Genomic DNA, 25,331 nt, shown 5'->3' with positions numbered 1-25,331 from the left:
ACACAGAAAAATACAAAAACTCAAATGCCTAGGTATTTAAACAATTAATACATAAAATTCTTTGTTAACTTTCAAAATAATTTTATTAAATTTAAGAAATGTTTATGAGAAACTTGTCTAAAGACATTGGACTGGAATAAAGAGACTAGATGGTGTCTAGGCCCCTATAGTATCTTTATTTGATCATTTTAAGGGCAGGGTTTATCTTCAGTCTCACCTGTTTCATATCCATGACATTATATTGCACATTATAGCAGGTTAATCATACACCTATGGTGCAGAAATTATGGGAAAGATACTCAGAAATGATAGTAATACCAAAAATGAACAATTGGGAAAGAAATCATAAGCAAAGCATATGATTTCCCCCCTACTCGTTATAGTCCATATATTTTTAAATTTTGTCTTATTATTAAACTTGTGGAATAATCTCATGGTTCTATATCATAACTAAAGGAATCATATTAGTAAGAAGGGAGAATTAAAGAAAACAAAATGAAGGTGAACATTCTGCCAATATGAAAGAGAACTGAAAAAATAATTCTAACAATGCTGTTGTGGAAATTTGAGCTGAGAAAAACAGGGAGACAAAGAGACACAAGTGAATTCCTTTATTGGAGCTCCCCTCAATACCAAAACATCCAGGGACGATTACTGCCCCTTCTAATAATAGAACTAATATTTACTGAATGCCAACACCATGTAATTATTGATAGAGAAATTATCAGTTAAATTATTTAGCCCTAAAACAGATTATTCCTATGAATTTTTTTTCGCCTTTCACTATTTGTGGCGGCATTGTTTTAAAGAGACCACCAGCTTACTGGGAATGTCTTTAGAGAGTTTGGTAGCTGTCTGAAAGCTACTAAACAATCGCCAAAACTCAGTTAATCTTTGAAAATCTTTAAGTTGGTTTTCTAAAGTTAGTTCAATAGATCAATAATAAAGACATAACCAATTCCATGACATAACAGTTTGGTTTAAACTATTGGGTATAATTACTCAAGATACTATTATTATTTTTTCTTTTCCAGCAGATGTATTGATCTTTTCAATGAAGACATATGGGGGTGGTTTCGAATCCCAATACCACCAAATATTTATAGTGTAACTCAGATAAGTTATAGAACTTCTTTCAACCATGGTTTCCTTTTCAGCAAAATGGGGTTAAAGTTTCTTCACAGGGTTACTGTGGAAATTAGAATGACAATGCATATAAACTATCTAACACTTTCGCATACAGACTTTATTTAGTAAATAATAGTTGTCTCCTTTCACCTTTCAATTCCCTCATTAATTAAAATGCATTCCCTGAATTAATGCATGTGACCCTGCAGATACCTTATGACAAAGGTAATTTAATATTTACAATGATCTAAGTTTCTTTTTTCAGAACTCTCTACTAACATAGTCATATGTGACTCACCTGTTATGCTGCATAGTAATCTTAAGGTTGGTGCATCTCCCCCAAATCCATTCAACATGACATCACTTGAAGCTTTGGGGACAGGAATGGTCATGGTAATTGGTTTGTGGAATTTTCTTCTTCTAGGTTCCAAAGTGACTATGGGGCTGAAGGTAGCTTTGTTGCCTAGGATCTTCTTAACCAGCTCACTGTGCATAGGTTGAGCCTTTACAAAGTAAAAAAAAAAAAAAAAAAAAAAAATATATATATATATGTATATATTTTAAAATAAAGAATGAATCATTATATTTAATTTCAAATTTCTTACCCAAAGTATTGTTTTTTATCTTACAAATAAGTTCGGTGGACTTCAAATATGGTAATTATGAATTCAGTGCTATTACTAAGAACTCATAAGATCTAGGATCTCTGATGGTAGCTTTTGCTTACTAAGAATAATCTGATTCTTTAACAATTTATTTCTAATTTGAAAGGTAATTTCTTTTCTTTTTTTTTTTTTAACAAGAAGAAAACATTTATAGCTGGAGATTAATTTTGGTTAATTGTCCAAATATAAGTTGAATTTTTAAATAGATTAATAACCAATAAATAAGAATTTTGACTTTAGCTATGCTATTAATGATACCTCCCTTTCTGGTAGGATTGGAAAGGTAAGAGTCCTTGACAAAGCTAACTTTTAATCAGTAGAATACAGTCCTATCAGGATCATTTGCATCTAACATGGGCATACCTGCAGGCCGACGCGGATCCGCTTGGTGAGTGCCCCCTCTGGGAAGACGGCCTGCACCTGGGGCACCACTGTGCTGCTCAGCACACCTCCCTCTGGGCCAATCAGGTTGCTGTCCTGTTTGATACGCGACACCACTGCAAAGTACTGTGGGAAGTCTCGCGTGATGATGCGGCAGATTCGTTTCTTTTCTAGGTCTTCTGGGCTATCTAGTACTAAGACAAGAAATGACCCACCTTCATTCATATAGCAAAGATTTCCTATTGAAAGCATTCTAGCCAACTCATTGGCATGGTTAATAATAAACAGAAGTGCCAGCAACCTCCCCCTCAACCTTTTTTTGGAAACAACAGGAAAATTTAAAAAGCAAGGCTTTCCTAACAACACCAGGGAAAAAAAAATCTAATCTTTCAAGATCTGCCAGCATTTAGCTTGCATGTTTCATTTGTCTGTGAAAACCAGGACTTTCCAGGTCACTGAGAAAGATCATTTCGTTCTAGATGCAGCATTGCAGGGCCAGCTTTGAAATGAGGGGATGAGGGCAAATATGGCATGAAATGAATCTGTTCTATTCCTGGCTCATGTGATGAAAAGGAAGTTGTTTCTGGGCTCTTTTTCTTTACAAATTTCAAAGTTAGCTCAAAGCCAAGTTATTGTGGTTTCCAGAAGTAACATAACCCTTTGGGTTCTCAGGGGAATAGTGCAGGAATAAAATCTGTCTTGGAAGAGTAAGATTTATGTTTATCTGTTTACTCCAGTGTAAGGGGTGTGTCTGAGACGCTCACTGTGGATATTTTAAAAATCAGTGATTATTAATTCAGGGTTTTCAATATTCCCCTGACACCATTAACTTTCCAAATATATCATTTAACAGCAACAGAATGGGATCATGGGCTCTTTACATTGCATTAGTGTAGCTATTCAGGGCAATACAAAAAAATCAGACTAGTTTTAAACATTGAAAATTTGAAAAATGTGGATAACTGAATTTTAAGAGGTGGTGGAAAGGTGTTCATTTATGTAAATCATTTATGATTCATTATAGAGACAGGAACAGCAACTATGTTTTTCTTGACTACTGGGCATAGCCAGATAGTAAATGTAAGAAGTCCCAGGATCTGATCACATGTGACTGGAAACTGATGCACTGGCAAATATTAGCCTATGCTTATTTTTAAAATTTCCAGACATACACAATCTGATTATTTGTTTAATAATGAGCTTTTGACATAGGTATTAATAGAAAGTTAAAGAGTGGGTCCACATCCAAGGACAAGATACCAATGTTTACTGGCAGTGTTATTGATAGGTAAATATCTCAGAGAAAAATATCCTAGACCTAAGTGTCAGTAAAAAAAAAATGGTTCCAAGAGGTAGAAGCAGCTAAATATTTCAGGGAACAATTTTTATTAATAAAAACCCTGATCAGGCCGGGCGCGGTGGCTCAAGCCTGTAATCCCAGCACTTTGGGAGGCCGAGGCGGGTGGATCACGAGGTCAAGAGATCGAGACCATCCTGGTCAACACGGTGAAACCCCGTCTCTACTAAAAAACTACAAAAAATTAGCTGGGCATGGTGGCGCGTGCCTGTAATCCCAGCTACTCAGGAGGCTGAGGCAGGAGAATTGCCTGAACCCAGGAGGCGGAGGTTGCGGTGAGCCGAGATCGCGCCATTGCACTCCGGCCTGGGTAACAAGAGCGAAACTCCGTCTCAAAAAAAAAAAAAAAAAAAAAAACCCTGATCTTTTTACTTTGCTTAGAAGATATTGACTTATACATCTAGAGGGAATAATTTCTTCCTCCATCCACCCTTTCGATAAGATAAGCCTGGTCTCTATTCTTATTGAAACCTTGGTAAGATGCAGAAAGAAATGGTGAAGAAGCTATGGTTAAGCTACTCTTTCCTATTCATGAACCATACCTGAAACTAGTGCCAGAAGACTCAAGAACTTGATAAACAGCTATACTTGCTCTTGTCATGAATAGCTGTATACAAAACTTGGCATGTAGCTCTTGGCATGTAGGCAAAAAACTTCCCCTATTTGTGCAGTAACTTAAAGTTGAATCTGAATTCTATTAGGACTATTACTTTTTCTCTGTGCAAACTATGGAGACCTAAGGAGGAGCCACTTTCCTCTTGTTATACTGAGATATTACAACCTTGTCTGGCCCAAGACAGAGTTGAGATTTACAGAGATTAAAGTTTTAATGGAAAACTAAGTTCCTAAACTAGATGTGTATGTGTGCGTATGTATGCAATTCAACCCTGGCTAACTCCCTGTCTGAATTCTAGTTAGAAAATTGAATGAACTAGGCCGGGCATGGTGGCTCACGCCTGTAATCCAAGCACTTTGGAGGCCAAGGCGGGTGGATCACCTGAGGTCGGGAGTTCAAGACCAGCCTGACCAACATAGTGAAACCCCGTTTTAAAAAAAAAAAAAGAAAAAAGAAAAAAGAAAATTGAATAAACTTAATTTTCCAACCCCCTTAATAATAGAAAGTGAAAAAAATTATAGTATTCTATATTGTACTAGTTATGGGTATATGTAAGTTTTCCAACAGAATAGATTAACACTTTTTATCAGTACCTTAAATATCTAATGTTTCAAGTTAGTCATGTTTTTAAATCAAGGATTTATTGTCCAGTATCAGTTCATTCATTATGAAACAACAGTATGTACTCTATCTCATTTTCAGTTCAAAAAATTTACACTAAAAATGGAAGCATGCTGCATCTCTTTAATGAGATGTTTGCTATATTAAAGGCTTTTATTTTTCAGACTGTAACAGGAGTAAGATTAAGCAAAAGTATTGTGCATTCCAACTCATCACTACAGGAGCCAAGCAGTTTGCTGCTGTAGTCAAATACCACAAGACACACACACACACACACACACACACACACACACACACACACACACGCATCATAAGAAAGAAATGAATCATTTTCATGCTTCCAGTTTAGATTTCTTTTAAAACCCTTAATTTGAAAGTACCTTCATCCATGCCATTAAGAATTTCATTCAATTCATCTTCAGTGTAGTCACAGAAATGCTCTTTCCAGCTGTCCCCATTCTCACTGCGCAGAACCACCAGTTCCCTTTCCTTTCCGCGAAGGGCCGCAAAGTGAGGGATCTCCACGATCACAGGCCTGACACAGCAATGCAGAACATTCAGTGTGGACAGCAGCTAACCACCAGCAAGACAAGTACCTCGACTCTGTTACAAAGTGACCTGGAATTCTTCTTTTTCTGGGGATAGGGACATAGTGGGCCATTCTCTAGAGCCCACTGGCTAGCAGATGGTCACACAGTAGCACTCCACCTCAGGGGCACCAATCCTTAGGTACATGCTGCTACCTTAAACCAAATAATGTTTCCCTGTGAGTGCATGTGGCATTCTGGAACTTCTCCTTTGATAAATGTAAGTAGAACACATTTAACCAAAAGAAATGTACATGCATATCTATGATGTCTGCCAATCTCCTAAAACATTTTCGACAAGGTGCAAGATGACGAAATGGTTTAAGAGGACAATGGCTCACACATTGCATAATTTGATGTGCCATAAATGAGGAGATGTCAGAAAATCGACTACTTGTGAACTAAAGAGCCATGCACTCATGGTTTTTGGTTATATTTTCTTCATTCAAGGAAACAATAGGCATGTGTACACAGTGTGGTCCTAATTGAGCCCCTCAGCAGACAGCCCAATTGTGTCCAATGCCTATTACATTCAGGATCCGGAACATGCACCGCCCTATTATTTTTAGGTCACATTCGTTCTCAAAATATAGAGAGGGTTTTGATTTTTGGGTCCAGGTTGCTTTGATACAGACTCCAAATTCATCATAACAACATCATAACTAGCACATAGTACAACTAGGCAGATCTCATGCTTAAACAAAAATGAAGGTCACAGCACTTTAAGGGGAAAGATATAAAAACATCACTCAAAAATAAAAGTCACATACCACAAGGGTCAGAAATGGTCCACTAAAGATAGGTTATACAGAATTTAAATAATAGAGAGGGACATGTCATGGGCACAATGACAAAAAGAGAAATCATATTGCAGAAGAAGGAGAAGAATGGGGGGCCAGCAGCCATCAATTTGTTTTAAGTCGCTCCTACCCAAGGAATTTGGTTCCAGGAGGCCCCAGCTGAAGAATGCGGCTGACCAAACTTTCTCCCTCATTAAGTGGGGGAGGAGCCGTTGGCAGGTGAAGTTTACTGAGTACATCCAAAGCAGCAGTGAAAGAAAGAACATAGGTAAGCTTCAGGTATTGTTTTCCACAGAACCCCAGCGTCACCAGCTGATCCACAGGGTGAACTTTGGTTTCACACTGCGTTTGGTTCTGCCCCCTCCATTGGTCACAAAGAGCAAGGAACAGAGACCCAGAGTGTACAATGGAGGCGCGTCTGTGCAAGGAGAGCACTTAGCTGTCTGGTCTGTCCCTAATTAGGTTCACCGCCAGGGCACTAGTCAAAAAGGGGGAAAAAATGCTCCACAAGAAAGGCAAGCTATTGGGAATATGATGAAAACTCTGCCCTGTATGGAGGCCAGATGTTTTCATGAATATTCCCCAAACAGACCTGAAGATTATTGAAAAGCCTAAGCTATCTGAGCATGAGGGGAGAAGGGTCTGACACAGAATAGGAAAAGAATCATTGGGGAATTACTCCAACCATAATGGCATTTTCTGATGCAACCCAGAACTTCACAGGCTCCTTCTAAAGCTCTGGTCTGTCTGATTGGAGGACATGAGAGGTGGTTGCTATAATTGGGAAATATAAACACACCCCTTTTCGGGTGTGCATATAATTTGGAGCAATCTGCTAATAGCTTGGTCCAAATTACAAAGCTTTAGAACATTTCCTGCGTTCTAAAGCAAGAAATCCTCTTCCCAGTATGACATCAGCAAAGTAAAAGAGTTCATGATTATTAGGATTTTCTCCCAGTATTTCAAGCACCAAGACTTAAATACAATTGATTTGTTTCAAAATATTTTGAAACTTGTCCCCCTCCAAAATTGCATCCTTTTGTTAATTTCAGCTGTAGCTATTCATTTCCTGGCACGTTGAAATGCCACTTAATATTAACAGCAGCCGTACAAACAAACAGAAGAAAGAAGAAATGCTAAATTCTGTTCAAAATTGCCAAAATGAGCATGGTGGAAGTTAAGTCTTGATGTATTTGTCCTGATATAAACTGTGATTAAATAGACAACCAATGTAATGATAAGGCTCAATGTAGCAATTTTGATAGCAGGAAAAAAAATCACGTTGATTAAATCTGTAGGTATTCTGTAAAGGCAACATTGCTTTCCAAAGTAAAGATAATGATTCTGTTTCATAACTACATGAGGATTTACATTTATGTTTGGAACAGAGTAGAATTTTTTTCTTTGTGACTTTATCACTTAATTCTCAGATGAGGAAAAAAATACCTACCATTGGCTAAAATATGGTTATTCACATTGGGGATCTGGCAGCTATTATTACATCCAAAAAGAAGAGGTGGTATTCAACCTGAATGTTTAACTCATTAATGCCTTAAAGTAAGAGGCGTGTAAGTGGAGTCAAGCATTGAGGTGTTACTTCCAATTTTTAAAATGTAATTGGTGCCAATCCGTTTTCAAAATGGTTTGACGTACCTTTTTCCATTCCATCTTAGAGATTTCATGTGGAGGACACAAGCTCATCGGTGACTAAGTGGGAGGTTTATCAGAAACCCTTACCCAAGGAACTGAGCACCAGAAGGTCCAACTTCGATCAGGCGACTGGCCAGGCCTTCCCCTTCCACCATTGGAGGCATTGTTGCCAGTCTATGGCGTTTGACCAGTCGGCAGGTGACTCGTGTTGGAGCAGTACATTTCCGAGGTGGAATAATGATTCGGAGCCCATTGTGCCTGCATCCTCGCATAGCACCACCTCGGGCATCCACCATAAAACTAACCAGGAAACTGAAAATTAAAATAGAAGATTAGATATGTTTTGAAATATTGGGAGGAGATGAACAAGCTTTGTTAAGCTGTTTTTTTATAATGCTTTGTTCTCAAAATCTCTCTTTTTTTAATTTAAATGCACAGTGGCAAAATGTTTGCTTTTAAAAGTTATTTTACTTTATACCAATGCCTTTAATTCTGTTTCGTTGTTGTTTTAATTTTTATATTATTTTAATCTGTAAAGAAGAATTCTAATTTTTGCTGACAATATAAACTGTAAATTAAAAATAAGTCTAATTAATTTTAAAAGAAAATGGAATGAAATTACATAAAGAACAATTGACAAGTTTCCTTTTGTTATAAATGCAAAGATTTCTGCTTCCTTACATGTATGTCCTAAAATATCTACATGTTGAAATAATACAAGGATAGAGCGGAAAGACCAAATCGCAGTTTTTCTGCATCCTGTTCCAAAATCATCTTACCCAGGATGTAGATTTTAACTGATTATATCCTAAAGGAGGAGAAAAGCAAAATAATTAAAGGTTTTGAACTGAACCAATTTGCTGGTTAAAATGCACTTTTTTACTTACTAAGTAGGAATCTCTCTGCCATACCATTCTAATTGAAACAAAGAGCAGATGGACAGGGAACAACTAGAGCCCTCCATACACCATTTTTGAAGTGAAATTTCAGGAGTGAGAAACCCTGGGCTCATGCTGATGGAGGATATCTGTATCATCTGTATCATGATTTTCTTCAAATTATAACCAATTGAATGTAAAAAAATCACAGCTAATAATTTAGAAATGTCAACAACATCCTCATTATTTTTTTCTCCTTCTCTGCTAGGCTAATGGTTAATGAAAAAGGAGAACTATAATCTGAGGTGACTTGGTTTGTTCATTTTAAGTGTACCAAGAGAAACGGTTTGTCTTAACTTCGAAGTTGTTTCCTTTGGGATGGTCTTAGCAGATCCTGATCCAGGTTAATTTGAATGTTTGTCATTTGGTTAGTATTAACTCTCAGTAAAGTTTCCCAGGCACTTACTGTGTCAAGGAGCAAAAATTGAACAACACGGCAATCTAAGCGTTGTGTACACATATACAAAGACCTACAAACTGTGTGTACGCTCTTTCACAAATCACGTTAGTGTCTTTTCCAATTTCCATTGCATTTGCAAGATCTTTACACCAAAATGGGAAGAGGAAAGCAACATATAGGTGTATCATGGCTCTGCTTATAATTTGATCAGCACAGAACCAGCTGGATTTGTCACACCTAGATATTGCCTCCATGACAACATTAAAAACATTTGAAGGGTATTTTATCAAAGCAAGTTATAGGGATATAAACACAAAACATGTTATTTTTAGATAAATGAAGAAAAATATCTTAGCTTCTTCTTCAAAGCAGAACACAGAACTCATTAAACATGCTATTAAACAAAAATCCTGTTGCTAGTAATAAAAATGGGTGCGAAGGAGCCCAGAGTGCCTGTCTGAAGCACATCATGCAGGATGAGACCACAAGAGGCAGCACAGTCCTTCCCACATGCAGGGGCCAGGCTAGACCTGCCATTCATACCAAGCCCATTTATGTTTTCAGGAAGGAGTAAAAACTGGCAAGTACAATCAACTGTTCAGTACCAAAGAGTTAATGTTTCTAATCTTTACCAAAACATAACGAGAAAGTATTTGCCACTTTTCTTATTACTAGTCTTCAAGTATGAATTCTTTAAAATTTTCTTTTTTATTTGACTTTTACATGAACTATTTGTTGCTCAAAAGAATGAAAACACTGGTAACACTTCTAGATGGATATAAAGTTTTCCTTTCCATTTTATTGTTTTTATTTGAGTAGGATACTTAGGTTTATTATTGTAAAAAAGGTAGCAAAAAGTGACAAGTTTCAACTAGTGCTGCTTCCAAAATCAGTAATATTTTTGACTCACTGATAATTAAGATTAATATTTCCTTTTTTTTTCTTCTTTTTTTGGTTACTGCCTCCATTGGTGCACAGACAGGAACTCAAACTAGTAAGGAATTATTATATCTGCTTAATGTTACCAATACTCAGTACTGTTTATATCCTTGAAGGCATTTAAGAAGTTTCCACACTCATGTTGTAAGCTATAACCTCTCCACTACATTTATTGCAGTGGTAGCTTATGGCCTATATAACATGGAGCCTCCACAGAAGAAGTAGAGTATCTTCTGGTGGCCCATTCTCTAAGGAGTGCACTGAAGTAGCTAAGTTCTTGTTTAAGCAACTACAGGTTAGATTACTTGCCCTGATTGTGTCACTGACTGTTTCTCTTGAAACTCTCTTTCTGTTCTCACTTGCTCTATATTTCTATTTCTATGCTCCTTTTCATGCAACATTTGTTGCCCTCCTATTAAGTGTCAAGTGCCCTGCTAGGAACTGAGGATACAGAAAGTAAAGACACAGCAGCTGCTGCCAAAAAGTCCACAGTCTAAGCCCCAGACTTCACATGATGGTTTCATCATTGCTCGGCCTGGTCACTGAGAAACGGCTAAGTCCACACATAGGAGCCATAAACGTGCCATAATGACAGTGAGCATTTTCTCCACATTTATTTCTGTGTCCTCTAGAGCTATCCATATTAATTCCTGTGTCCTCTAGAGCCCAGCACAGTGTGGGTGGAGCACTTAGTAGGTAGTCAATAAACAACTGTTGAATAAGCGAATATATGGCAGAGTGAAAAGGGCAAGATGTGAGGAGCTGTATATATTTGTGTCTAGCGGTAATGTAGGAGAAAATTTAATTCTTTAGTCTCTGGACAATCAGAGCAGTCAGAAGTCATTCAAATCACTGTATTCAGATGTAGGAAAGCAGTTGGGAATGACCATTCTTAACGTTAAATATTCTTCTACAGTCTTATTCCTGCTCTAACGTAAATGAAGAGACCTAATAAATTTATTTCCTTTGATAGAGAATTAGTAGAAAATGAGAGTAAACAAAAACCAGAAGTCTGAATTTAACAAAATAAACAATCTTAATAGAAGTGAAGATTATATGAAGAAAGACCAAAGATAGGAAAATCAAAATAAAAGCACTTAAAGCCTGAAGCTGCAAGCAGATAAATTTACCTAAAAGTATCTCTGTGTCATGGTAGATCTGGAAAGTAATATTTAAGTATTCCACAGAAATCCAAAGCAAACTGAAAAAATTAAGGTCCCAATATGCATAATTCAGGGAAAAAAAATGTTTTTTTCCTTAAGATAGGGTCTCGCTCTATTACCCGGGCTGGAGTTTAATGGTGCTATCATAGCACCCTATAACCTCAACCTTCTGGGCTCAAGCAATCCTCCCATGTCAGCCTCCTGAGTAGCTGGAATACAGGCAGCATCACCACACCTGGCTGATTTTTTTTTTTTTTTTTTTCCAGAGATGAGGTCTCCCTATGTTGCTCAGGCTGGTTTTGAACTCCTGGGCTCAAGCAATCCTCCTACCTTGGACTTCCAAAGTGCTGGGATTACAGGTATGAGCCACCATACCTGGCCTAAATTAAATTTTTAAAGAAAACAAGACTTTGTGGTTTTATCATGTAACTAAAGGAAGAGACACAAACAAACAAACAAACAAAACCCCACCAAGCTGTAGTGAGGAAATTTTCTTTAGAAGAGAAAAAGAGAGAGAAGAGAAGTAAAACAGAAAGATGTCAAGAAAGAAACAAAAATATTGGAAGATATTTAAAAAAGCTAAATATTAATAGTCAAAATGAGTAAAAATGTTTATAAATCTAGCAAGAAAATAAACAAATTGGACTCAAATAATATAATTGCCAAATAACTGATAAAAATGCTGAATTTACAGAATTGCATAATAAAAGAAGTCTTTTATTTAAGAAAGAATAGGAAAAATAACTCAAGTTTATAGCTAGGTGCTTATGAAAAATCTATTGACAATAGTCGGTATGCTCATATGTTAATCCAATAGCTGATAATATAAAATTGGGTAAGCATTTGAGCATTTTCATTAAAAATATCAGAATATCCAAAAGTGTCACTATTTGGACAGGTAGTAGAGTTAGGAGACAGGTATTCTACCATGTAGCAAACGGCTGCAAATAAGCAAAAAACAAATTGCAAGCAAATGTACTTTTATATACCACAGGAAAGTGTGAAAGGTTAGAAGGTATGAGTCATGCAGTGAGCCGTTCACAAACTAGAGTTGGCTGAATCAATATGATTTTTCTCCTGTTTGCAGGTGATTAAAAATGGGACAAGATAATCCTCATAAACATCTAAAGATAAAGATAATTAAAGTAAAAACACATAATTAACTATGTTTAGAGGAGGTGGTAATATGGATTGATGACTCTGCCTGTCATCTATGAGCTTTAAGATTGAAGCCTCACCTGCCAATGAAAAATAACACTGTTACCACTTACAGTTATGGTGAGAATTAAATCTTTTATGGGTAAAGGATACAGAATTGAATAAATGATTGTTCCCATCATTTTCCTCTCTCTACACTCAAAGGATTTTACGTATTTTAAATATCCTAAAAATAATATAATACACCACTTGAAAAATAAATGAAGACACTAACTTTTATTGAGTACCTAGAGTGAACCTGGAGCTATGCTAAGTCGTTTAATATGATGATGAAGTTTGTATTAGTTTATCTAATTTACTGCTTAAATAAAATATAAAACATACTGTTATCACAAAGCACAGGAAAATGCAGCAAGTACCACGCTCTTCCATGGATCTAGATAAATCTCTGTCTTGAATTAATGTTGTAACCTCAGGTAAGTCACTTAATATCTTTAGGCTTCAGTTTTCTTATCCATAAAATGGGAGACTTCTACTAAATAGACTCTAAGTTGCCTTCCAGTATTAAAATTCTATGCACAGTTTACTGTTAAGTAGGTTAGGAAAACTACTTAAATATTTCAGATGCTCTGAAAAAACTCCTAATTGGAAAATAAACTGCTATTACTTCAAGAAATATATATTATTTTTGCTTTATGGTTAAAACAGCTGTTCTGCAGAAATTGTGTACACACATTGCACTAAACATTGACTTCAGATTGAACAGACAAAAAATATCATTTAACACTCAGCTTTAATTGCCTCTCTTACTCTCCAAATGAAATTCAGCAATCATGCAAAGTAGAAACTCTTGTTGAAGTTTTCTAAATTGTGAGATACAATGTTATCACAATTTAAAAAGAATAAAAGCAAAAGCAACCATTATTATGCAGATGACTTGCCTACAAATAAACAATTTGATTAGCTAAACAGTCCATGCTTCAGAGGAGGCAGCAGAAAACCATGATCCAGTCTTTTGAGGACTACTTCCTCCACCTCCAAAGTTACTACTCCTTTAGTTTTATTTTTAAGTTATCAAGGACCATGGCATGGGAATGGGAAGGAGATTGCAGCATTCAGAGTTAGTTGTAAGAACAGGAAAAAAAAAATCATCAGAGTGCTTCAGTGATCCTCGTATACATAGCAAGAGGGCCTCAGATTAAATCTGATTTCTGAGGTACCATGAGAAAAACCATAACATGAGCTCTTTCTCTTCTCTAACTCTCTTAATTCCTTCCTATTCCTCCAAATTCTACAAACTGAAAAATTGCTTGGAAATGGCTTTGAAAAAAGTGGTTCAAATTTGTTAAAATCACCAAACAATTCTTTATCAACCACTGTGGTCGTGTATGGAAAGACAATAGCATGCATTTGAGAAAAAGTATAAGAATGTATATAAAATTTTCAAAAATAAAAATACGAACTGTCTTTTTTGTGGAGTGATAATCTGTGGTGCCATAATTGATGGCTGTATAATAAAAAGACTATAATTAGCAGTCTAATAGGAACCTTTTAAAATAACTTTAAATAAATAACAGAATAATGGGTATTTTTAGAACACTGACTAGAGTCATTCCATAATACAATTTCTAAAATGTCAAATTTTGCATTTATAGCACTTGCTAGCAAGGAAATGCACTATTAATACACTTTCAGCCTTTGCCTCACCTAGAATATGGTATTTAAAATAAAATGCAGAACTACAACCAAAAAAAACCCTCTGATAAGTGCCACTTAAAATCATAACCTTTAATAAAACCTTAAAATAGCTCAACCAATTTGCATAATTGTGGGGAACAACATTTTTCATCTCCATGTAGCACTTTTTCATACAAAGGAAGCTGGAGATGTGGAGACCCATGACCAAGACAGGTGGACCACATTAAGTCTGGGACAGCCCCACTTTATTTCCACTGAAATTAAAAAGACCACTTTCTCCTCATCACAGAGAAAGGGGAATTCAGCAATAGCCACGATTTGGAGAACATCAATCTTTCTCTCTCTTTGGCTAGGTATCGTCACACTAAAGCATCCTGAGGCAAGGAATACGCAGAAGGAGATGGTAAAGGGGGAGAGGAATAGGCGACATGTTCAGATAAAGAATTATGCAGAAGTTCACCTGCTGTTGTCACGATCAAGACATGGAGAGGCGCGGCTGCAACAGAATAGATACTTTAGCACAGAGAAGGAATGGATAAAGTGAAATATAAGGAAGGAAATCAGAAGTGACTTTCAACTGAAATACATATTTTTACACCAATACAGTATTCATTGAAAACAAATGGAAATCCAAATGAGATATAGCTCTATTCAAATGCTGAGAGAAGAGCAAGGTATGGGGGCTTCGTGGTAACTCCCACTTTAGGGAATTGGGGATGTTAAAAAATCACTGGATATGGATTTGTAACCTTGGTCAACATTGGGTCATGAGGGTGCTTAACAAAGTCTGAGTGTCCAAGAAGCTACGGAAACATCAAGGGTATTATGATGAAAAACATAAAGTCTCTGATTTGATAGACATAGTTTTGACGCAAAGGCATTTATTTTAGACATTTAATACTTTAAATATAACGATAATAACCTTTTGAGCTGTAACAGAAGAAATGCAAAAAGAGAAGGCACAATTTAAAGTATAGCTTCAATGACAAACAGAAGCATAAACTATAAGGCAGGGCAGGTAATACCAATTACCCACTAGATTGTAGCAAAAACAAACTATGCAAACAAAGCCTTGGTCAATAATTCATTATTGTCAACACTTCATTTCCTGCTTTAGAGATTGCTGTCCTCCTCACTGGTCATAATATCTAATCCCACATTACGGTTCTACCTTTCACTCCTCTTCTACCTATGAGTCTGCTCTTCTGTAAAACCTTCCGTAAGTTTTCACATGATTCTCGTGTTTTCAACCCTAATGACATTCAAAAGTATACATGCTTAATGGAGCAGAAATCCAACCTTATAAAACATTTGTTTTGCTACTTATTATGAAACAACTTCCCTCATCTAAAAGAATTCACCTTTATGTAGCTAAAAGAAAATTCTAGGGTGTTGTGAAATACATGAACAACTAACTTAACTGCCATACATATTAGATAAACATTAATGTTGTCAGGTGAGAACCTCAACTTCCTTGCATTCCAAATATCCCATTGTTTGAGAGAATATCTTCAAGATGTTTTTTAAAATAGACTTTATTTTTGGAGCAATTTTAGGTGAACAACAAAATTGCCTTCAACATGCTTTTATGGAAAAAAGTTTTTTTAAAAGATCACCCTATAGACCCCTAGTTAATGTAATATCGTGTAGCACAATATCATGAATTCACATTTAATTGTTGGCATTTGACTATAATTAAAACACTACAAAAGCTAAAGACCTTCGGAACAACAATGTTTAATATGATTTACAAAGCTAGCTACTGCTAAGAATTGTGCCTTGCATTTTCTAATTTCTAATGCACTATGAAATGACAAAGATTTGTAAGATTAAAATTCTTGTCCAAGATTATGTTGTTATGATCATGACTGAGATACAAGAAATGACTGTTGATTAGAGTCATTGTGAATCAGAAGACAACAATTTAACATAAATAGAAAATATTTGTCTTTCTTTCACCAGATATTGGCTGTGTCTACCGAACAGAACAGATTTTTAAAATCACTGATACCTATTGTCCTGTAGTCATGAACATTAGTCACTGGAAACATAACGTAGGGGTAAAATAAAATCACCAATACTGCTCATTGGTAGAAACAGTGTCTTCTATTCATCTAAAATCCCTTTATTACATTTAAGAGAACATTATATGTACAAATCAGCAGCATATGAATTAAAAACTAACTTTATTATGACGTCTATCAAATTGTCTTTTTTTTTTGGCTAGGCACAGTGGCTCACACCTGTAATCCCAGCACTTTGGAAGGTAGAGGTGGGTGGATCACCTGAGGTCAGGAGTTTGAGACCAGCCTTGCCAACAGGGCAAAGCCCTGTTTCTACCAAAAATACAAAAAATTAGCTGGGCGTGGTGGTGCACGCCTGTTGTCCCAGCTGCTTGGGAGGCTGAGGCAGGAGAATCGCTTGAACCCAGGAGTTGGAGGTTACAGTGAGCTGAGATCAGCCACCACGCTCCAATCTAGATGACAGAGCAAGACTACATCTCCAAAAGAAAAAAAAAAAGTGTGTATGTGTGTTTCTTACATTTTGGGTAGATCTTGAAGTGGCTTAAGAATTCACCCAATTAATTAAACAAAAACTAACTTCTTCAAAAATAAATAAAAGCTACTATTTAGGAACCTGGTATATAACGAATAAAATTACGAAATATCTTGCTACATGACATGGTATGATGAGTGTTACTCATATACATTAATATCATCGTAGCTTTCAAATATCAGGAAACCCAGAATCATTGAGCTTTCAATAGTAATAACCCATCCTATTAAGAGTCATCAAATGCATTGTGTTTATTCAAACACTAGAGACACTAATAAAGAATAATTTGCCTAATTAAAAATAACAGTAAGTCAATCATTACTACTGAAAAATGAACCACATTGATGTCGTCATTTAGAGGAGTCAGAATACATTTTGCTTAATTGATATGCAATTTGTGAAAATCTGGAACATGTGTATGGTGATTGTACAAATACTAATAGCTATAATCTATTGAGCACTTATTAGTACTAATTATTTAAAAAGCATTTAGTTATTAAAGCTCACCTATGGGATCAATAATATAATGCACATCTTATAGATAAGGAAACTGAAACTCAGAGATTTTTACATAACTTGTGTCTGGTGTCACATATGACTATTAGTGTCAGGATTTAATCCCAATAGGTCTGACTCCAAAGCACACTTTTAACCACCATGTTTCCCTCTCTTTACAGATTCGGTGTCTTCCAACTTTAAATAACAACATATAGCGTGTTTTCTAAAGGCAGGAGCTAGATCTTACTTAGCTATTTTCCTTAGTACCTGGCACAATGTCAGGTATTTTGTAGAATTGCACAAATGGGTGAAGAATGAATACCTAAGTGAATGGAAGAAGTAAAGAACATTTGCAAGAACTAGGTATACCTTAATTAACTAGCTCTCTCTAATAACCAAAGCCTTATTAAGCAAAGTTTTCCCTAACAGTTTATATAAAGCACCTGTACTATTGGTGCTTGTAGACAATATCAGTGCCAGGCCCCCCAAAACAGAGATTCTAAAATAATTTATCTGGGTTGAGGCTGGGACACTAGTATTTTTTAAAGCTCCTAGGTGATTCTAATGCACAGCTAATGTTGACAATTATTCAGTCAGTATTAAATGCTTGAGATTCATAGGAAAACTGGTTTACTGAAGACTATGAATTTAAAGATCTTTATCTTAACAAGTAATTCATCTGCAACTACTGGGTGCTGTTGGTTCATTATAAGTAATGCACCATAAGTACTTATAGTATCTAGTTGTACACAACTGAGGTGTAATTGAGGTATTTAGACTATTTTGCTGCCTTTCAGTAATGAAATAATTTCTTTCAAAAGTTCCTTTTTTAAAATATAAATGATTCATTTTGAAAACTGAAGTATTGCCATGCACTGACTCTTTTGTAAATTCAGTTATTAGTCAATTACATTTTACCTAAAATCATCTCATCACTTTGTAGGCTGCATATGAATTTTAAACACCTTATTAAGGTTTCTAGAGTCTTATCTATGTTCTTTCAATATTCTACATCCAGGCCTCTTTTCCTTCTTACTTATCATTGTGAAGAAGTTTACTAGCAGAATACAATGTTATACTTTTTGAGTAATTTATAGCTTTTTTTTTTTTTAAAGTAAGTAAACTTGAATGAAGTGTTTTTTTATTCTCATTAATAACTCTTCCATCAGAAATTAGCCTCTACTTATTTAACAAAGAAAAGAGTATTAGGATTGTTTTCAGTAAGTATATAACTAATATTATTGTATGAACCTTTACTTAGTAGAAGATTGGTTGAAGAAGTCTAAAATTTTTAACTAAAATATCTTGAACTCTTTCCTGAAAGGAGAATATTTTAGAATAATAAAAATAAAAAAGGATCTACTTTTCAAAATAGTTCTGGGATTTATGGATTAGGATTTTGGGATAATAATTAAAACAAAAATATTGCATTCTGATATATAGAATATAAATAGAGCTTTAAAAATAAATAAAAATAGAAATTTTATATATAATTATGATATTGCTATATTATTGGAAACTACTAATATGTAAGGAAAAAATTTGAAGAGTTTTATAATTTAAAATTCCTAAGGGAATTTATATTCCACACAACTGAACACCTTAAGAACAACTTTAAGTATGTTTGAAAGCATGACTCAAACTCCTATTTTTTAATGAGCTAATAAAAACAGGCAGCATTGCTTCAACACTGGTGTGTATACTCTCTGAATGACTTTAAGAAGACGGCTGAGAACCTGACTGGTTGCATTCAAATTTCCCTTTTTGTTTATATCCCTACTTCAAATAATATATAAACTCCTCTATACATTTGCATGATTCAAGCTTCCGTAACATTATTTTAAATGCATTAACATCTGAGTAAGGCAGTTATTTCATTGAACCAATCAGGTAATCCTAATACACAGACATTTTCTGGAAATCAAATGATTCAGCTCCTCTTTTTAAGATGTCTTAAAGATAGTACATGAATAGTAGGAAGGCCACCAGTACATTCCAGTTAGGTAGCAAGCTGTTTGACGCATTCTACTAGTTGTTTTAAAAGAATAGTCAGTTTTTTAATGCTGAATTCAACCTTTTTTGCTGGTTTGTTGGTGTAGATACAGAGTTTATGCTGGATAAAGCAATGTTATTTACAAGTTTAAACAAAGGGCACCTCCACTGTAAAGCTAGCCACCAGCTAAAGCTACTGGACAAAGCTGCTATTTTCACGCCCATCTCTTTTTACCTCTTAATCAGGATACATAATATTGATTTACTCACCCTGAATGAATAGGACTAGAAGAAAGAGCCACGTTGTCTAAGTTCTCAGTGCCCCAGCTTAGGCGATAAGAATTCCTTTCTGCCTCCTTGGCTAGAGCTGACACCTAAACACAAAGGACACTGGATTGAATAAAAACACTTTGCTTCAATTAAAGTAAAATATAATGAAATGTAAAAAGTGGCATCCCTGGAAAGTGGTCTTACCTAGAAAAATTTTCATTAAAAAATATAAGACCAATGTATTATTTACAATGAATCTTTTAAAATGCATTCTCTTTTAAATTCCATTATTAAATAGATTATATAAGATTACATTTGTGTAACTGTCTTTGAACAGAGTAGGTGTCCACCTATTTCCCTGTACCCAATCCACCAAAAGTGATAAAATCATAACCAAAATTAAAATATTCCAAAATAAACTTTAAGCCTTTCTCATAGCTAACAATTTTAAATATTGAAAGATATAACCTAACCTGTAGCATTCATCCTATACCTTAAATGTACCCCACCTCACTTTTGCCTTTAATGAAGATTTTATGTTTTTAAAAAAATAATGTTTATATATAATCTCCACAGAAGAATTCAGTATAGCTGAAGAAATAAGCAGGATGCTTTTTCAGAAAAACACTGCTCATTGGAAAACATCTAGTGAACATTTTTCATGTTTTAGGAAAACCCTCAAATCTCTTATCCTAGCTTGTTAACCAAATTCAGAATGACTTTGGGGAGAATTAAAAACTTCCTCAGGACATTTCTAGCATCTGATAATGTTAAAAAGCTCTCAAGACAGCAAAGGCATGAAGAAAAAATGTCACGTACCTGGTGGCTGGGAATCACAACTGAGTCGTCCATCACAGCACTGTCCCTCAGGTAGGAGGCATGGCTCAGAGTGTGAGACCTGTCGGAACTGAAGGATCGAAGGCTGGTAGGTGGGCAGGAGGCCATGGCATATACCAACAGCGGTAGTAGGGTTGGGATGACAAAATGATGAGCCGAGCAGGAGAGTGAAAAAAGCGTGCTATTAGCTAACAGCGCAACTTCCAGGGGGACACAAGTCTCTGTGTTGTCCTACCTTTTTGTTCAACAGCTAAACTAACACATCCTTTGACAGGTTCCTACCGCTCAATGGCAAGAGCACAAGGGAATCCAGAAGTTAAAATTTGATACTCCTAATCTGATTCATTTTCTTTCCAGAAATGTTTGAAACCAGCAACTGTAGTTTATTACTGCCAGTACAAGAAATTCTCACAGGAAATAATTCCAGGATAGATTGCTTAAATGTGTGCTAAATGTTAATCTCCCTGCAACTAAGAAAAATATTAGGAGGAAAGTAGACAGCCCTCAGAGAGAAGAACAAAATGAAAGCCCAGTTTCATTTTCACTCATTAGTTTCCATTTTCTCTCCATGCCTCTTTCTCCTCCTCTTTGAACTGTGAATGACTGAATGTTGGTGCATTCCCCTGGAAGGTACAGAGTGAAATGGACTGTGGCCAGAAGCATGCTTCCTGCGGAAGTGAAGTTCCTCTTGTTTGTCTCTGGTGACTCCAACAATGCTATTATTTCAAACGAGAGCACTGTCCCCTGTGCATGTCCTGTATGTGGTGAGTGAAGCTCCAGAGTGTTGGTTGCTGTGGTGATGAGATGCATGAGCACAAGAAATGGTTTCTAAGCTCCAGCCCAGAACACAGACACACCTGCCAGCACAAAGACAAATGGCCAATGGCCACGGACCAAAAGTGAGGTTTTGCTTCAAAATGGGATTTAGGCCTTGATAAACCATGCATTACATTTTTGAAAAGTCTGAATTTTGAAGTTCTAAATTACATACTCAAATGTAATAGGTAAAACTTGACATTTGCATAGATGCAAGCTCATTCCTTTTAAATCAATTTGTAAACTCAAAGGACAGATTGATATCTTAAATAAACTATATTTTATACAGTATAGTTCAAGTATCTGTGTTCAAAATATTAGCCCAAAGCCCATAAGGGAAAAAAAGAGATATGCAAGCTTTCACAATATTTATAGAAGCAAACATTCATTTACTTTTAGCTAGTAGGTGTTTGGCTAATGAAGCACTATAGAATTATGGACTAAATGTTAAATTAGCATATTTATTAGTAGAAACTGTCTTCATTTTGCAAGTATATTTAATTTTGTAAGCCATGTGCTATCATATGTATGAGGTGTCAATATAGCCAGCATCAACTGTCTTTGATGGAGTCATCACTTTGTAGGTAATTCACAGTTATCCAGGACCTCCTCCGTCTTACTGTACATGTAGGTATATTCCAAAAAAAAAGTCTTAAAGGGTAAGTGACATGAATAAAAGGAGTTGATTGTCTGATCCTATGTGTTTACACATACATAAACCTGTGTTTATAATAAAACAAAATCTAAATATAACTTGAGAATTAGCTATTTTATGTTATTAGGCTCTTGGAGAAGATTGAGGCTCTTGACAGAGCCTTAATAATTTCATCAACAAGAGTTTTAGCTCCAGCAATTGGAGGCTGTTTGTATGACATCTGGTTTTACATTTAGCTTTTGATGGGAAATCAAATTATTGGGAAAAAGTTTAATCTCGGCAAAAGCCTGTCTCAGTTGGGGGAATGGATGAGTTTTTTCCTGCTGTAAATGACAAAGATAGCTAAGATTCACTTGGATGTGTTTTGTACCTGGTGCACTAGACCAGCAACTCTTAAATTCTATTTACCTTTATTTTGTTTTGAAATTGGCCAAGGAAGGGAAAATAGTGGAGGAGCAAACCTCTTCTATTTCCAATACAGCTTGTCTATGGACTCAACCATCTTCTGGAATAGCAGAAACACTGGTCTCAAAAGGGAAAATGGAAATTTAGCTTGAATGAGAACAAACTGAATGGCAAATAATGGTACCTCGAATAAAACCTTGTGATGTGGCTGCCAGATTGCAAATGTCTAAACTTTGAAAGAATGAATGAAGTCTCAACTGCCACTCTCAGGGAGTGACTATGGCTAAGTAGACCAGTCTATCTATTTCAGGAATGTGTTATTAAAGAGCCCATTGGGCTACAAAAGTAAAGCCACACTTTGCAATCAGTGTATCAGTCATAAAAGTGAAATTTTGATATCCATTTCGTGGATACCTGAGTCTTTCTCTAAATTGGTTTTGTACTGAGAGTAACAGAGAGGTGCTGGTGATCTTTGTCTTTCCTAAAACTCCAACAAAAAAGAAATACAGAGAGATAAGAAGAGAAAGAAGGAAACAAAGTGACATCTGACCACAAAAAATTGATTAGAGAATGACATGAGGATATGTATACAGAAAGTGAGAAAAGTTGGACAGAGAGAGGAAGCAAGAATCAATAAGTCAAAATCATATATCGGAGTGCCTCTACCTTTCTCTGAGTTTTGTTTTAACTTCCTCTACTTGCTTGCTGCTTTCTGAAATATTAATTGGTTGTTTAATCAATGTGTACAGTTTCTAACTGCTTTTGAAAAAAATGATATCATATAATCTACTTAAATGAAATAAAAACAGACTATTCCAACAGCAGAGAAATTATTCTCTCTAAAAGAATATTTTCTTTAAAATAATATAACTGAAGAATTATTCTCACTAAAATCATATAACCAGCACAACAAAGGTCTGGAATAATTTAAGTCCTTGGGTCAGAAAATGTTCACTCTTATTTAAGACATTAAAAACAAGTTTAAATATTTTCCAATACAATCACCAATTTTTCATTAAGTCAATGCTTCTGCTATTCAGTTAATAAATGTATAATAACATAGCCATAGAAGTGTAAAGTTTTATTTGCTGTTCAGCTAGGGGATGTGATACGGGTTTTTTTATGGTCTTAATTTATACTTTTTATTGGACTACGGTACAACTGCTTTCTGAACAAATAGGTGGTAGAAAAGTGTAATTTTATTGAAAAGTATAATAATTACTATCTTGGTAAACTGTAATATTTATTAAACATTCAATTAGTGGAGTTGCAAACTTTATTGAACAAGTAGAAATCCAAAATTTTCAATGAATTTGTTTTAAAACCTGAAGAAGTTTCTGTGGTTCATTGTTATTTAGCATTTTATATTCAATTTGGAAAGCATTTTTAATTTGTAAGCAACAATAAAATAAAACAGACATGGAATCCAACTAATCATAACTTGGTTATATTTGTATTTAATTTGTATTAAATTGTATGCATTTGTATTCTTCCATATCTATGTATATTTTAGGTATCAGGTTATTTTTTCTATCTTCTCCAACTATACATAGGCTAATTGGGGTTGTTTGGGGTAAGCCATGCTAATGTGTTATCAACCACAAGGTGGAGCTGTGATAGTTGAAACAAAGCCATACCTGGGTCATGTCACAGATTTTCATTTTAATCATAATATCCACCTCTTCTAGCTCAGCTAGTTATTCATTTTAACATATAAAAATCTTTATTTTAGAATAAATCCATAATTCTAGAATATAAGCACCCTCCCCCAGCAACACACACACACACACGGGTTGAGCAATGGGCAGGGAAATGTGGATAAATCCAGGGAGGGCTTGTTTCCATGCTCTGTTAATACCTACCTGGGCATGGTACTAGTGAAAGCAATTCAAATAAAGACACAATGCAAAGGAAAAAATGGTCACTGAAAACAGGTAACTTATATTGAATTGCCTAAGCAAAATTAAAAATAAAAGAAGACGACCATGGAAATGAGATGCTGCCTGCAATTCTGATTTGGAAATGGTGAATACATCTGGTGATCTAAAAATGCAAGCGGAGACCTGGAGAACACAGTATGTCTGTTTGTTTCATGTCCCCTGACCTCATGTGCTGAAAAGTATGGAATTTAAGTAGAAACATTTGACCCATCCATCCTGTTTTATAGAAAGTATTATTCTAAATTCTTCCTCAACCTAAGTACTTTGAAAGAAGAGAAATAGGTCAAATCAAGTACTTATTCTTAATAAGTAAGACCATGCAAAAAATAGAAGCTTTATGGTTGACAGCAGTATGACTAGTCACAGATTATCATCAATTTGTGCAATGCCATAAACATTACATTCTATTGAAATTTGAAATATTTTAAGAATCTCAGAGTATAAGGTACAAATCTATCAATGTATCAAGAGGGCTTATGGAACACCAGTCCCTTCTTCTATTCCTACCTCCAGAGGGGCTCCTCCTTCTGAGAACACCCTTTATCTGAGTTATTGAAGCCAAGGTGTCAATTTAATCTCCTTCCCCTTCTTCACCTGACTCAGGAAATTCATCATTAAATCTGACTAGTTTTGCCTCCTAGACATGTCTCAAAAAACTTTCAAATGTTTTATTTCTGAAATTCTCTCCATGACTCTCACCAAGGTTAGAGTGCAAGTACTCTTACGGCACCTGCAGTGAATACACGCACAATTGCTTCTCAGAATGATTGCAATCTCCAGGTTTAGCTCTTTGAAACTCTCCTATAAAATTCATCCTCCTTCTCACTGGCAGAAGGATCTACCCACTATGCAAATATAATTCCCCATCCTCCACACTTACACTCCAGCATCACTGCATTCCCTTTTCTCTTACACACCCTACGAGCCTTTGCTTAACACCTTTTCTCAGCATTATTACTCATCATTTGGTCTCAGTTTGGTTTCATCTTTTCCAGTAACCTGGAGCCTCAGGGCTTTGGTGGCCCTCTATGTGTACCACTAGCCTACACCCTTTCCCATCCCATTAAGCTATGAAGTAGCAAGCCTATCTTGCTAAAGAAAAAAAAAAAAAAAAAAAAAAGATAGTGGAATGGGGCATTGGTGCTCAGGGAAAAAGCCCAAGAAAAGTTTGTTTTTGCTCATTATGCACTTAGACTCTATTACTCTTTAAGATATTTATTTCTTAGACTCTAAGTATGCTGGATATTCATAAAATAGCTTA

General features: G+C 35.6%; 1 protein-coding gene across 50 annotated transcripts in view; it reads right to left on the bottom strand.

Annotated features, from left to right (window-relative positions):
• The window catches only part of ANK2 (ankyrin 2), a 568,766-nt gene that overhangs the window by 45,152 nt on the left and 498,283 nt on the right, over positions 1-25,331 (bottom strand). For 13 of the 50 annotated variants that reach the window (XM_037731960.1, XM_037732008.1, XM_037732050.1 and 10 more), the window contains 7 exons: positions 20,237-20,339; positions 19,418-19,521; positions 7,893-8,117; positions 6,286-6,384; positions 5,149-5,303; positions 2,157-2,368; positions 1,427-1,631 (listed from right to left, as the gene is read on the bottom strand). In XM_037731960.1, coding sequence (XP_037587888.1) covers positions 1,427-1,631; positions 2,157-2,368; positions 5,149-5,303; positions 6,286-6,384; positions 7,893-8,117; positions 19,418-19,521; positions 20,237-20,339 — 1,103 coding nt within the window. Of the gene's footprint in view, positions 1-1,426; positions 1,632-2,156; positions 2,369-5,148; positions 5,304-6,285; positions 6,385-7,892; positions 8,118-14,561; positions 14,598-19,417; positions 19,522-20,236; positions 20,340-23,992; positions 24,005-25,331 lie in introns of all 50 variants that reach the window. The other 37 variants (XM_037732054.1, XM_037732078.1, XM_037732027.1 and 34 more) reach the window with 7 other exon arrangements.

The sequence above is a fragment of the Cebus imitator genome, unplaced genomic scaffold (genome assembly GCF_001604975.1).
Source record: "Cebus imitator isolate Cc_AM_T3 unplaced genomic scaffold, Cebus_imitator-1.0 Scaffold17, whole genome shotgun sequence".
In the NCBI taxonomy this organism is placed as follows: Eukaryota; Metazoa; Chordata; class Mammalia; order Primates; family Cebidae; genus Cebus; species Cebus imitator.
Note: the sequence above shows the minus strand (reverse complement) of the source record. Positions and strands in the feature narration are given on the sequence as shown.